The sequence below is a fragment of the Helianthus annuus genome, chromosome 16 (assembly GCF_002127325.2).
Source record: "Helianthus annuus cultivar XRQ/B chromosome 16, HanXRQr2.0-SUNRISE, whole genome shotgun sequence".
NCBI lineage: Eukaryota > Viridiplantae > Streptophyta > Magnoliopsida > Asterales > Asteraceae > Helianthus > Helianthus annuus.
In genome coordinates this window covers 184,926,559-184,940,197 of record NC_035448.2, presented here as the reverse complement: position 1 = coordinate 184,940,197, position 13,639 = coordinate 184,926,559, and the positions used below count along the sequence as shown (strand labels likewise).

The window sequence follows — 13,639 nt, the reverse complement described above, 5'->3', positions numbered from 1 at the left end:
TCAGAATTTTGAACTATACGGTAGTCCCCACAACCATCATCGGATTCCCCTATTCCTACTGTTCCCGTAGTCCCAACTGTTTTGGTACCATGTCGTTTGTTCTGATCTTTGACACACGTGGCTTAGGAGGTAAATTTTGAACTATATTGTATTTCTTTGGTGTTATTGGGTCAAATTGTGTAAATATACGGTTTAAGATACCGTAATTTTGTCTTTGATCTAGTATATATATGAGGTTGACTAGGTAATATACGGGTTGACATGAAATATATGGGGTTAAATAACCAGTACACACAAAAGCATACCGTTAGATCTTGGTTATACCCGTGTATACAGTTAAAATTGTGTACGTTTATACGGTTATACCGATTGTTTTATACAGTTAGATCTTGGTGTATACAAAGGTATACGGTTAGATCTTGGTTTAGAGTTAAATGCCCGGATAGTCCCTATGGTTTGCCATTTTTTCACCTTTAGTCTCTAACTTTCTAAAATTACAGTTATAGTCCTCAACTTTTCAATTTTCGTTCCCGGATAGTCAATGTGCCTAACATCAGTTATTTTTATCAGTTAAAAAGGTATGAAATAACATAAAGACCCTTTTCTTAAAACATTAAAAGAAATATATTATTTATTTAATCAAGTAAGGCCCACCATCGTTATCTTTATCAACCCAACCCACCCACTTCATCTTCCCCAAACATCACTACCAACATCTCCTGAATCCACAAGCTCCCTGTTAAACATTTAGAAGTCATTGAAGAAAACAGTGCTGAAAGATTCCCTCCGTATGCACCTATAATTCGACAACTTTCCAATCAATCATTTTCTGACTCTTATTTAATACGTATAATTTTTGCAGAGATTTGAGTTATGATGATAACAGAGTGAATTTAATACGGCGAATAGATTTTGCTTGGACCGTAGAGAGAGAAGAATTAAACAAGAAGCAGAAAAATGGTGACGCAATCGCTTCTTCTTCTTCTAAAGACGCATCGTCATAACCGTGGCCATGGCAGAACATGATCGAGAATCTACAGTTGGCTTCTTGGTCATGGCGTCAATATCTATGCACTGGATTCCATCTTCATTACGACTTGGAACTTTTGGTGGGAGGTCACTTGGAACTGTTCCATTCAAGTGGTTATAGTAGAATTTGTAATTGTAATCTTCGCATATGTAGTGGCTTCTGTAACTATGTTGCTCAAAATAAATATTTCTTTGTTGGGAGCATGTGGATTCAGGAGATCCTTATTCACAGTAATGGTGGAGATGTTTGGGAAAGATGAAGGGGGTGGGTTGGGTTGATGAAGATAAAGATGGTGGGTCCCACTTGATTAAATAAATAAATAATATATTTCTTTTAATGTTTTAAGGAAAGGGTATTTATGTCATTTCACACCTTCTTAACTTAACTGATAAAACTAACTGATGTTAGGCACAGGGACTATCCGGGAGCGATAATTGAAAAGTTAGGGACTATAGCTGTAATTTTAGAAAGTTAAGGACTAAAGGTGAAAAAATGGCAAAACACAGGGACTCTATCTGGGCATTTAACTCTCTTATTTTGGGTAAAGGGTTACCCAGTAAATTTCATTCCACTATAAACACATAAAAACAAGTGGATACCTACCAGTTCATATACACAACACGCTGTGTACACGTACAACCAAAAACAAAAACAAATCACATGCTAGAACAACACCTAGCAAAACCAAATACTAGACAAGGAACTAATCAGCCTTCATCTTTATATAACGTAAACGCCTTTGGCATCTTCCACTCTTGAAGGAGTCGATCCACTTGACTTGAGTTCTTGAACTTCATCGTGACCAACTTCAGACGAATAGAGATTTTAATTTGATCAACCATTTGATTCACATCTCTAGTCTTCATAGTGAACAATCTGCGATTCCTCTCTTGCCAAACATATTAAGCTGTAGCCACCACCACAAGTTTACCAATAACATTCTTTGCTGATTTTGAGTTTGCCTGGGTTGTCAACCAATTGAGGATATCGTCCCATTGATTATACAGGCACTGAGTGCCCCCAAGCTTCTTCGTTTGGTCCCAAACCTGTGAAGCAAACATACAATGAAAGAACAAATGATTGTGTGAGTCTAGACCTTCTTACACAACGCATAGCACATTAAATTCATGTTGCCTCCAACCCTCCATTGATTAATCTTATCTTGAGTTTTAAGTTTCTGACCCATAATCAGCCACATCAAAAACGCATGTCTCGGAATGCAATGCGAAAACCACACAGCTTTGATCCATCCAACTCGTGCGCTCCTCCTACGAATGGAGTCCCAAACCACCTTAGTTGAAAACTTATTATCTCTTCCACTATTATCCCTCCACACTAACGAATCTCTTCTATCCGACTGCAAGTTCATTTGTGGTAGGTTGTTTAGGACAGGGAAAAGGTCTAACCAAGCAGCTGGCCAACGCCACTGGCCATCTTGATTCACATCCGCCACTGTGGTGTACAGGTCAAAACCTGCCCGATGAATCAATCTAGGCGAAATAAACTTCCCAATCGGCTCCACATCAGACCATTTATCAAACCAAGCAGATGTGGTCTTTCCATCTCCAATAGATGACCAAATGAACGGACGAATTTGGTCTCTCATTCTGAGAATCGTTCTACATCCACTAGTGCAACCAGCAGTAGCCGGCACGTTCTAGAAACTCCTCCTTTTAAGTTTATAGGCATGTATCCACTTAACCCACAGGGATTCTCTGTGTTGCAGTAAGCTCCAAATATGAAACGTCAATAGAGCTTTATTCACCTCACAGATACTTTTTATACCAAGACCACCTTCGGCTATAGGGAGACAAACACTCTTCCAAGACACTTTAGCTTTTCCTTTACTCATTTGCCCCTGACTCCAAAGAAAGTCTCTCATCTTTTTCTCCAATTCTTTTATCAAATAATGGGGAGAATAAAAACCAAGGCCCAGTATATGTGAAGGGAAGGCAAAACAGACTGAACCAGCTGAAGGCGACCCGCAAACGACAAGGCCTTGTTCTCCCAATGTGTAATCCTGTTCTCCATCTTTTCAATAAGCACTTTGCAATCTTGAAGAGATAAGAGGAACTCCTAGATAACGAACGGGCAGTGTTCCTTCTTTAAATGGCATAATCTCCAAAATCTTTTGTCTATTAAACTCGGCTACATTAGAAAAGAAAACCGTACTATTCGGGAGACTTGGAATCAACCCAGACATGTCCTTAAACAGAGTAAGAGCTGCCATGATCAACTTCACAGATTCAGGTTCCCCCATGTAAAGATAAATAAGTCATCCGCAAAACATAAAATGATGATTCTTTGCTTATCACAGTGCTTGTAAAATCTGAATTCGGACGATAACGATACCTTTTGCTGCAAAACAAGTGTTAGTACTTCCATAACCAGGGTAAACAAATAGGGTGACATTGGATCTCCTTGCCTAAGCCCTATTTTCCCCTTAAAAAACCCATGCAGATTCCCATTAATGCTTAACGAGAAGGATGTAGTTGTAACACAAGTCATAATCCAATCCACCATCTTTAAATCAAATCCAAACCCCTTAAGAGTAGTTTCAAGAAAAATTCCAGTCGACTGTATCATATGCTTTCTGAATATCAATCTTGAACGCACATCTTGGCGGACCGACATTCCGGTGATAATTATGCATGAGCTCTTGTGTAAGCATAATATTATCCGAAATCCTTCTTCCCAGGACGAAAGCCAATTGATTAATACTTACCAACTCATGCAGCACATTCTTTATTCTATTCGTGATAATCTTGCTAATACATTTGTATAACGTATTGCAACACGAAATGGGACGATAGTCAGTCACAGATTTAGGCGTTTGAACTTTAGGAATTAGAGCAATTATGGTGTGGTTTATCTCTCTTAAAAGCTTACCCTTCCTGAAAAACTCCCGAATAGCAAGACACACATCTTCTCCAATAATATCCCATGTGGTTTTAAAGAAAGCCGAAGAGTACCCATCCGGCTCGGGAGCTTTGTTAACTCCAATACCAAACATCGCCTCTTTAATCTCTTCGTCCGTGACATCACGGACCATATACTTAGCTTGTCGAGCTGAAAGCTTTTTATAAAATAAGTCATCCGTTGGAAGAGTAGACGATGACCCATGGGTACCCAGGAACTTCTTATAATAATCGACCGAGGCTTTAGATGCATCTCCACCTTGATGCATAACACCATTGGTGTCTTTAATAAATTCAATTCTACAACAATGATTTTTGCTTTTAACCTTATTGTGGAAGTATGCTGAATTTGAATCCCCAACACCAAGCCATTCAACTTTGGCTTTCTGCTTCAAAAAATTTTCTTCATCAAGTGCAGCAACATTGAGATTTCTCATTATAATAGCTTCCCTTTCATGAAGAGTGTAGTTACACGGATCACTATCTATTTGTGCTTGAATGTTCTCCAACTCTCTACGAGAATCCACAACCTTTCTGTGAAGATTTCCTTGGGATTGAAGTAGTTTACGTAATGGCGATTGCATAGCTTTTAGCTTTTTAACCACCTTATACATATGCACCCCTTCCACATCCACCTTCCACCCATTGCTAATAATATCCATGAACCCTGTTTTTTCAGTTAGAAAATTTGCAAAAGGATGAATACAGTTAAAAATTGTTTTATACAGTTAAAAATTGGTTCATACGATTAAATATTGTTCATATAAACGGGTTATAGTTTGTTTATATACCGGTTAGGGTTAGTTTATACATAATGTGTAAACACACTCTTGGTTAATTTTGGGTTATTTTGTACTTGAGCTTCGGGTTGCTGCGATATACTGTGTTGAACCCGGGATGTCATTGATACTCGGGTGGTTCAACGACATCACCGTTACACCTAGACTATGTGTACCGCACATGTAATATTTTAAGTTAATAACCTCATGATATATATTTTGTAATCTAATTTGTGACTTATAACTATAGTTATATTAACTCTATGATATATCCTTTGGTATTTAGTTTAAGTACGTTGATCTTAGTTTGCTTTGTTACGTGCATTTATGATTGTGAAATACGGTTTATAAATTTAATTTATGAAAATTCCACACCCCAGGGACTCATTTAACTAATCACTGAACATCTTAGGGACTCAAAAAAAGTTAGGATTATTTGAACTTGGCGGGTAAAATCAACAGACTCGTCGGTGGACTCAATCTTCAACGGATATAATACCACAGGGTTATAGAATTTAAAGGGCAAGCTGGACATTTCACCTTAATAACTGACTGGGTTAGTAGGGGGACTCAGTTTTGTGATTCATATATTCTTACTTATTGTTGCAGTAGTTATTGTTTTAGGGTCTACATATTTACACACCTTAATGCCTATTTCCACACCCTAATAGACGCCTTGTATAGGCCTATACGAGGCGTATAGGGTTCCTTTTCCCGACCAACTTCTGAACCTCGTACAACGTCACATCAGTCACATCAGACGGGGAGTCTAGGCCTGTACGAGCGACCAATACGAGGGTACTAAGACGCCTCATATAGGCCTATACGAGGCGTCTTAGAGACTGATTTGACTATGAGTCTGACATGTAACTTAAAGTAATATGGGGCGTCTGGAGCTATACGAGGCGTCTATATCTCATATAAAGTGCAATATACAGTGCATCTTGGTCCACCCGAGCATTCAACATTCATTTCATTCTGTTTCTTCTTCTATTTCTTCGAAAGAAACTCTTGTTGTTTGCATTTGTGTTCTTATCATCCCAAAGTGTTGAAATGTCATCATACTGGGACGGCAACTATGTCTTCGGGCAATATTGTAGCGACAACTGGGTGCCCAAAAGCGTTCCGGTGACAGTTATTAGCTTAAATGCTTTAATTACTTATTGTTTTAGTTTATTATTTACTAATGATGATACGGATCGTCTGTCTATCTATTTTGGTGGAGTCTGGCGTTCCCGATTCTAATGAGCAAGAGGAGGTTGTGTCTAGTATACAAGGAAAACAAAACAGATCGTTTCTAGATTTGAACACACATCCCCCTGTTGATGAAACAGCCCCTGTAGATAACTCATACCATGCTGGTCAACCAAGTTATCCGATGCAACAAAGGTATCCGGATTATAGATGCGGGTGTGAATATTCTTACGGAGGAGACGGTGGATACGGAGGAGATGGTGGATACAGAGGAGACAGTGGATACAGAGGAGATGGTGGATACAGATGAGACAGTGGATACGGAGGAGACGGTGGATACGGAGGAGACTGTGGATACGGAGGAGACTGTGGATATGGTGGATACGGAGGAGACGGTGGTCATCAACAATTCATTTTCCCGGGCACTCCTTACGTTCATCAAAACAATCCGGACGTTGGAGGATATGGTGGTTATGGTGGATATGGTAGATATGGTGGTGAGGCACTTCCCATCCCGGACAATCCGTACTTAAAAACGCATGTATCAATTACTATTTTATTATTATTATTATTTTATTTATTAATATTATTATTATTATTATTATTATTATTATTATTATTATTATTATTATTATTATTATTATTATTATTATTATTATTATTGTCGATGTTACAGGATGTCAACTCTTTAGATGAACTAAAGAAACGGATACAAGAAATAGCAAACGCGGATGGTTTTGTTATTGTCACCCGTCGATCAAAGAAAATCGAGGGAAGAACCGGGAGGGTATGGCTTGAATGTGGCCGTGGTGGTGAGCACCAAACTACAGCAACACTTAAAAAAGCCGGAAGCAAAAAAACCGGTTGCCCGTTTTACCTGCTGGTTATGCAAAACCACCCGTATGAAACCTGGGAGATAAAAGACGAAAAAATTGAACATAACCACGAACTTTGTAAGGACCTGTCGGCCCACGCGTTCGTGCGAAGGTTTATTCCAAGCGAAAAGAAACTGATCGAGGAGCTAACAGCTCAAAACATTGAGCCGCGCAAAATATTTCGAACGATAAGAAAGCAGGACCCCGACAAGTTTCATGTTCAGAAAGACGTTCAAAATGTTTTGGCGAAGATTAGAGCCGAACAAAGACAAGGATTGACTCCCATGCAGTCACTAGAAAACGTGCTGATAAACAACGACTTTATTTACGAGACATGGGAGCAACCCGGAACAAAGATCATAACAACAGAGATCTTCTTTCTTCATGAGTACTCGAAAGACATGTGGCGTGCATTTCCCCACGTCATGCTGATCGATGCGACATACAAGACAAACTTATACAATATGCCATTTATGCAGATTGTTGGTATAACACCTACCAACCATTCATTATGTATCGCGCATGCCGTTGTTAGCAAAGAGCGGGGTGATAACTTTGTGTGGGTGCTTAAGAGGATCAAGTCAATGTTGGATGAATGTATGGAGCCACGTGTGATTGTAACCGATAGAGACATGGCCCTTATGGGCGCATATGCTAATGTATTCCCAAACGCCTCCAGGCTTCTTTGCAGGTGGCACATACAACAGAATGTTATGAAGCACTGCAAGGCTGCCTTCACAGAAGAAGACTGCGATAAATTTTTGTCATTCTGGGGGACATTGATTGAGTCTCCATCCATACCCATCTACGAGTACCACTTGCGCAACTTGCGAAAGCGACTTGTGGAGTGCAAACGTTCTAGTAAGTTTTTCTAATAACATACGTCTCACCTATGTAAATTTTATTAAATTATTTGTACTTTTTAGTAGTCTTCAATTACGTGTACGATAACTGGCTAAAAGACTATAAGGAGATGTTTGCCTTTGCGTAGACTGATAAGAGGCGCAACTTTGGTAATCGTACCACAAACAGAGTTGAGAGCCAACACGCCAAGTTAAAGAGATACGTCCAAGATAGGAGCTTGCTGGACCGAGTAGTTGGTTGTGTCCGGGATGTAGTTGAGACACAGTTCTGTGAAATAAGGAAGAGTTTTCGAGAGTGCATCGAAAAAAGAATGAATCACCACAAACACCCGCTGTTTCAACACCTACATGGAAAAGTATCCCATACAGCCCTTGACTTGTTGAGTGGAGAGGCAATTAGGAAGCTAGATGTCTTGGAGCGCTTTCATTCATCATGTGGTTGCCAAATGTGGTACAGTTGTGGGTTGCCCTGTGCTTGTAGGACAGAAAAGTACATGCGTGAAGGTAATAATTGTTAAACGTACAACACTTGTGTGATATATTTCTGTTAATCATGTGACTTAAACAATGTTGTTTTTAACCGTGCAGAGCGTCCAATTCAACTCGAAGAGATAGACGTCTTCGGGCGGAAGCTTAACTTCCAAAGTTGTAAATTGATAAACGATGACGTTGATGTGGTCGAAGAGCTAAATATTGTTAGACAACAATTAGAGTCGCACCCCCAGCTCAGCAAAAAAAGCCTGATGTCAAAGATTAAAGCGGTGTTCACTCCAAAGAAATCTACCAAGAAACCACCGGTTGTCCAACAAAATACTCGTGGCCGACCAACAACAAAGCAGGTACAACAAAGGTTGGACGAGGCCTCTCGTATAGATGAAGAATTGAGGAGAAGCTCCTTCGGTGATGCAAACACGTGCTTTGAAGGTTCCGGACAAAGTAAGTACGATAACCCTCGCGACAGCTCGTACGTTCCGTCACATGCCTCTCAATAGTCGGTTATAAGGTCCCAACAACCCAAAGTGAGCCTAAGCCGTTCAAAGAGTTCTAAGAAGAAAGAGACACGAGATGATCACGATTTTCCTTTAATCATTGGGGACGAGAACGTGGGAATCATCAAACAGTATAAGTCTGCCATTCCGCCAGTGTTTCATCCGCAAGTCTCGTGCATACGAGATGTGATGTCGGACGGTCATTGTGGGTTTCGGTCTGTGGCTGTGGGCTTAGGTATGGATCAGAGTTCATGGGGGCTCATTCGAAGGGACCTTGTCCAAGAAATGGATCAGAACGAATCGATCTGGTTCCCAATATTTGAAGCATGGGATGAAGGTTATTTTTACACGCATCGTCAGGGCCTAATTTGGGATTCAGTGTCCGGCTGTCCCCCGGATCACTGGATGGACTTCCCCTTAGCAGGACTTCTTATTGCACAAACGTACAGTATCGGGGTGCTCCTGTTAACAACAACCATGGGTGCGAGTTCCACTTTCTTCCCGATACTAAGTCCTCCGGCTAATGAACAACCATTATTCATAACGCTTGCACATGTTAACGAGAACCACTTCATACATGCTAAGCTGGAAGGGGATTATCCAATGCCACCAGCACACTGGCTATGGTTGAACCACCGAAGACCCATACGGAACAATGGGATGATATGTACTTGCCACGTCTAGAATGGTATACATCGATAATGAATCCTCCACCAAGATCAAACCCCAGTCTTAATTACATCGACTGTGATACGGAGGAACGATTTTTGTAATTAATAATATTTTCTGTATCTATAATTAATCTTATTGTAATTAATAGGATTTTTTGTATTAATTTCTATAATTTTTTTGTATTAATTCCTATAGTTTTCTACAATTTCTATAATTTTTTTTATAATTTCTATCATTTTTTTATAATTAGAATTGATTAAAACAGTTTAATAACATTTTTATAAAAATTTCTATCATTTTTTAAAATTAGAATTGATTAAAACAGTTTAATAAAGTTTTTACAAAAAATTACAAATATACGCCTCGTATAGACCTAGACTGGTCGTGTAAGATGGTCAAAAGACCATTTTGCCCCTGATATGCCCTCGTTGTAGGCTTAAATCAGGAGCTAAAAGGTCATTTCACCAAACCCAGACGCCTCGTATAGAAGTGGATGGGTCGTCTATTTGAGCGACATTTTGGGTTTTTGAGTTTTGAAAATTTGAATTTCAAAATTTGAATTTAACAAAAAAGGACGCCTCGTATAGGGCTGGATGGGTCGTCTTTCTGGGCGGCAACATTTCTTTTTTTAAAATTTGAATTTTGAAAATCTTTTAGTTAATTACTATTAAACCCCTGAAAAGACCCAGTATAGGCCTTAATCAGGGGCATAAAGGTAATTTGAATGGTTAGATGACACGTATAGGTCTATACGCATCATACATGATGGGCGGCAACTGTTTAGGTTTCTTTTTTTATTTATTAAAAAAATGTTTATTAAATTACCACTTTACCCCTGTAAAGCCCCCAGTATAGGCCTTAGTCAGGGGTAAAATGGTAATTAACAATTCTAGAAATATCTTTTTGGATTGGTTAATTACCATTTTACCCCTGATTAAGGCCTATACTGGAGGCTTTATAGGGATAAAATGGTAATTTAATAAAAAGGCTAGACGGGTCGTCTAGCTCTATACGAGGCGTCTATGCCTCGTATAATAGGGGGAGACCTAGACGACCCTATATATCACCCCCAAACAAAAAAAAAACACACACACATATACGGAGGACACACATTTATACGCTCTGGATACGTATTTGGACCGTATTTTCGAAGATTTGAAGCATCCATGGTACGTATTTCAGCCCGTAGTTTAGTTTTTTTGTTAGGTTTGGGGGTTTGATGTTGAGGTTGAAGATGAAGGCCGTAGAACAGGACGCCCCGTATACCTCTATACGAGGCAGATACGAGGCACTGATTTTTTTTTTTTTTGTTATTAATGTTATTATTATTGTTATTAATGTTATTAATGTTATTATTGTTATTATTATTATTATTATTATTATTATTATTGTTATTATTAATATTTTTCTTATTATTATTATTATTATTATTATTATTTTTATTTTTATTATTGTAATTATTATTATTATTTATTATTATTATAAATGTTATTATTATTATCATTAATGTTAGAGTTAATTGCCCGGATGGTCCCTGTGGTTTCACGTTTTTCACGTTTAGTCCCCACCTTTTTAAAATAGCAGGTATGCTTCATATGGTTTGATATTTTGTTACTCGGATAGTCCCCTGAGTAGATGTCAGTTAGTTTGGAAATAGCAGGTATGCTCCCTATGGTTTGTTATTTTGTTACTCTGATAGTCCCCGGAGTAAATGTCAAGGGACTATCCGAGTAACAAAATGACAAACCATAGGGAGCATACCTGCTATTTCTAAAAGGTAGGGACTAAACGTAAAAAAACATTAAACCACAGGGACCATCCATGCAATTAACTCTTAATGTTATTATTATTATTTATTATTTATTATTATTAATATTATTATTATTATTTATTATTAATATTATTATTATTTATTAATTATTATTATTAATATTATTATAATTATTATTATCATTTATTATTATTATTATTAATGTTATTATTATTTTTATATTATTATTATTATTATTATTATTATTATTATTTTTATTATTATTGTTATTATTATTATTGTTATTTTTAAATTATTATCATTATTATTATTGTTTTTATTGTTGTTATTATTATTTATTTATTTATTTATTATTGTTTTTATACGTATACGGTATTTATTTGCAGATTGATTATGGAGGACGATCCGCTTCAGGGCGATGACATTCAGATGGAGCTTGATGGGGCACCGCCGGGGGGTCAGCCGGTTCAGCGGGGTCCACGACGGAGACGGCTACCGCCTCCGGATATGCTGTAGGGTCACCCGTATCTAGAGTTTCCGGACGGTACCCCTGCCGCCCGTCATTGCACGAAGCTTAGGAGGATGCACATTAGATCGCATGCAGCGATCGACCGGGATGCGATGGATGAGATTAGTGAGACGGTTAGAGTGCGTCAGTTTATACATGTCGATTCGCCGTGGCATCGTCTTTTTGAGTTGGCGCACACGCCGAGCTACATGGAGCTACTGGTTGAGTTCCTTTCGTCATTCACATTTCACCCTCCTGGGGCCCAGTGCAGCTTGCGCACCCAGATGCTCCCCCTCCGCCTGAGATTTCTTTCAAGCTTGTATGGCGAGGTGTACGTGACCGTCATTAAACTGATGTTTTATGGATTTTGATCAGAATGAAGATACGAGTCGACTTATGTAAAACTAACCTCGAAATGATGCTTCAAACGACTTGATTTTTGTTAATTGGAAGTTTAAACACCCGAATTGAAGCATTGTTTTCGTCTTTTGGGGCAATATTTCAAGGTAAATTTTACATCAATCAACTCGTATTCTCGTTCTAATAAAAAACCCTTAAACACCAGTTTGTAATTTGGAAAAAAAAACTTAACTCCGTTAAGCTATATTTAACGCACTCTATTATAGGCCAAAAGTGGACCAGTTTAGATTATTATCGGCCAATAACTGAGTTGAGATTATTATCGACCAAATTGAGAAAGTTCGATTATTTAAATCCAAATTACCTATAAAAAATTTGACTGGCTATCTCCATGTTTTTGGATTAGATGTAATAGACTATATATTTAGAATAAATATTTTCCCCTTGTAAACTGTTTACACTGTTGTATCTAATCCTAATATAGGATTAGTAATTGATTCTATAATGAATACGAATGTATTTAAGGGGATAAGGCATCCTATTACCAAGCATTCCCTCTCTTCATGGTATCACGGGACAGGGATTGGCTTAGCTGCCGCCACCTTCTTTAGAATTCTTTTCACCCTCTGTTAACCTCTTTTCTTATCTATCTCACCGTGGAACCCATGATCCACCCCGCCCTTACTGTCTCAAACATAAAAAGCCTAATACCAATCACCCTTGAGATGGATACAGGACAATATGCGTCCTGGAGTGCTATTTCGGATCCAATGCCTTTTTGGTCAGTGACCATTTGGCTCCCAAACCCGACAAACCTGCCTCCTCCAAAGAGGCCGATAAAGACCAAGAGAAAGACAAGACTCCAAAATCTGAAGACTCATGGGATCGTCTTGATGCTATCGTACTCTAGTGGATGTACAACACCATCTCCAGTGATCTTTTACACACAATTCTTGAACCGAATACCACCGCATATGAAGCTTGGACCGCTCTTGAGAATATCTTCCAGGATAATAAGAGCTCTCGCGCCATTCACCTCCTTCACAAGTTCTTAGATACAAGCCTAGACGGATTCCCAAACGTCTCAGCATATTATCAAGCTCTTAAAGTCCTATCCGATCAACTCGGAAACGTGGGAAACCCGGTAGACAATGAACGATTGGTTCTCCGGTTGATATCCAGTCTCAATGATCAGTACGAAGGCATAGCAACTATACTCCAACAACAGGACCCGTTGCCTAGTTTTTACGATGCCAGGTCAAAACTCATACTATTCGAAATCCGCAAAGCCGAGCAGGCCCTTCATGCAGCTCAGACCGCCGGGAACCGCACTCCATGCTAATTCCACTCGTCCAGCGTCATAGCTCAGGCCGTGTCAAGCACTAACTACCGGCAAGATCTATCGGGTGACCGTTCTCGTGGGCGCGACGGATCTAGGGGCATAGGCTTTAGAAGGGGGTCTTGGGCCCGTGGTAGGGGAAACACTCAGCAACTCAATTGGTCCAGCTGGCCCACTTCAGTAAATCCAAACACATGGCCTTATTGGGCTTCACCCCTACCTTGGGCCAATCCTCCACAACAACAGTGGGTTGCACCACGCTGCCCCCACCCAACTTCAACACGCGACCCAACACTACTAACAACGGAAACGGCCTACTTGGCCCATGGCCTAGCTAAGCT

General features: G+C 39.2%; 3 protein-coding genes and 1 long non-coding RNA gene across 4 annotated transcripts; 3 read left to right on the top strand and 1 right to left on the bottom strand.

Annotated features, from left to right (window-relative positions):
* Positions 1 to 677: 677 nt before the first annotated feature.
* LOC110916788 lies at positions 678 to 1,233 on the top strand. The gene is made up of 2 exons (XR_002580000.2): positions 678 to 788; positions 863 to 1,233. It is a non-coding gene; the product is annotated as an uncharacterized LOC110916788 (long non-coding RNA).
* A 699-nt stretch (positions 1,234 to 1,932) lies between these two features.
* On the bottom strand, positions 1,933 to 2,636 carry LOC110920175. The gene is made up of 2 exons (XM_022164405.1): positions 2,172 to 2,636; positions 1,933 to 2,076 (listed from the first exon to the last, which is right to left on the bottom strand). Exons 1-2 carry the CDS (start codon positions 2,634 to 2,636, stop codon positions 1,933 to 1,935), a joined length of 609 nt encoding a protein of 202 aa, XP_022020097.1.
* Positions 2,637 to 6,082: 3,446 nt separating this feature from the next.
* Positions 6,083 to 7,787, top strand: LOC110920177 (protein FAR-RED IMPAIRED RESPONSE 1-like). The gene is made up of 3 exons (XM_022164406.1): positions 6,083 to 6,253; positions 6,598 to 7,657; positions 7,726 to 7,787. Exons 1-3 carry the CDS (start codon positions 6,083 to 6,085, stop codon positions 7,785 to 7,787), a joined length of 1,293 nt encoding a protein of 430 aa, XP_022020098.1.
* A 5,085-nt stretch (positions 7,788 to 12,872) lies between these two features.
* On the top strand, positions 12,873 to 13,301 carry LOC110920179. The gene has a single exon (XM_022164409.1). It carries the CDS (start codon positions 12,873 to 12,875, stop codon positions 13,299 to 13,301), a length of 429 nt encoding a protein of 142 aa, XP_022020101.1.
* Positions 13,302 to 13,639: the final 338 nt, after the last annotated feature.

Coding starts and splice junctions, on each gene's coding strand:
- LOC110920177 (XM_022164406.1), top strand. CDS start 6,083: ATGCTGGTCAACCAAGTTATCCGATGCAACAAAGGTATCCGGATTATA. Junction 6,254..6,597: donor CAGTGGATACGGAGGAGACG/GTGGATACGGAG, acceptor TCGATGTTACAG/GATGTCAACTCTTTAGATGA. Junction 7,658..7,725: donor TGTGGAGTGCAAACGTTCTA/GTAAGTTTTTCT, acceptor ACTTTTTAGTAG/TCTTCAATTACGTGTACGAT.
- LOC110920175 (XM_022164405.1), bottom strand. CDS start 2,636: ATGAGAGACCAAATTCGTCCGTTCATTTGGTCATCTATTGGAGATGGA. Junction 2,077..2,171: donor ATAAGATTAATCAATGGAGG/GTTGGAGGCAAC, acceptor TTTGCTTCACAG/GTTTGGGACCAAACGAAGAA.
- LOC110920179 (XM_022164409.1), top strand. CDS start 12,873: ATGTACAACACCATCTCCAGTGATCTTTTACACACAATTCTTGAACCG.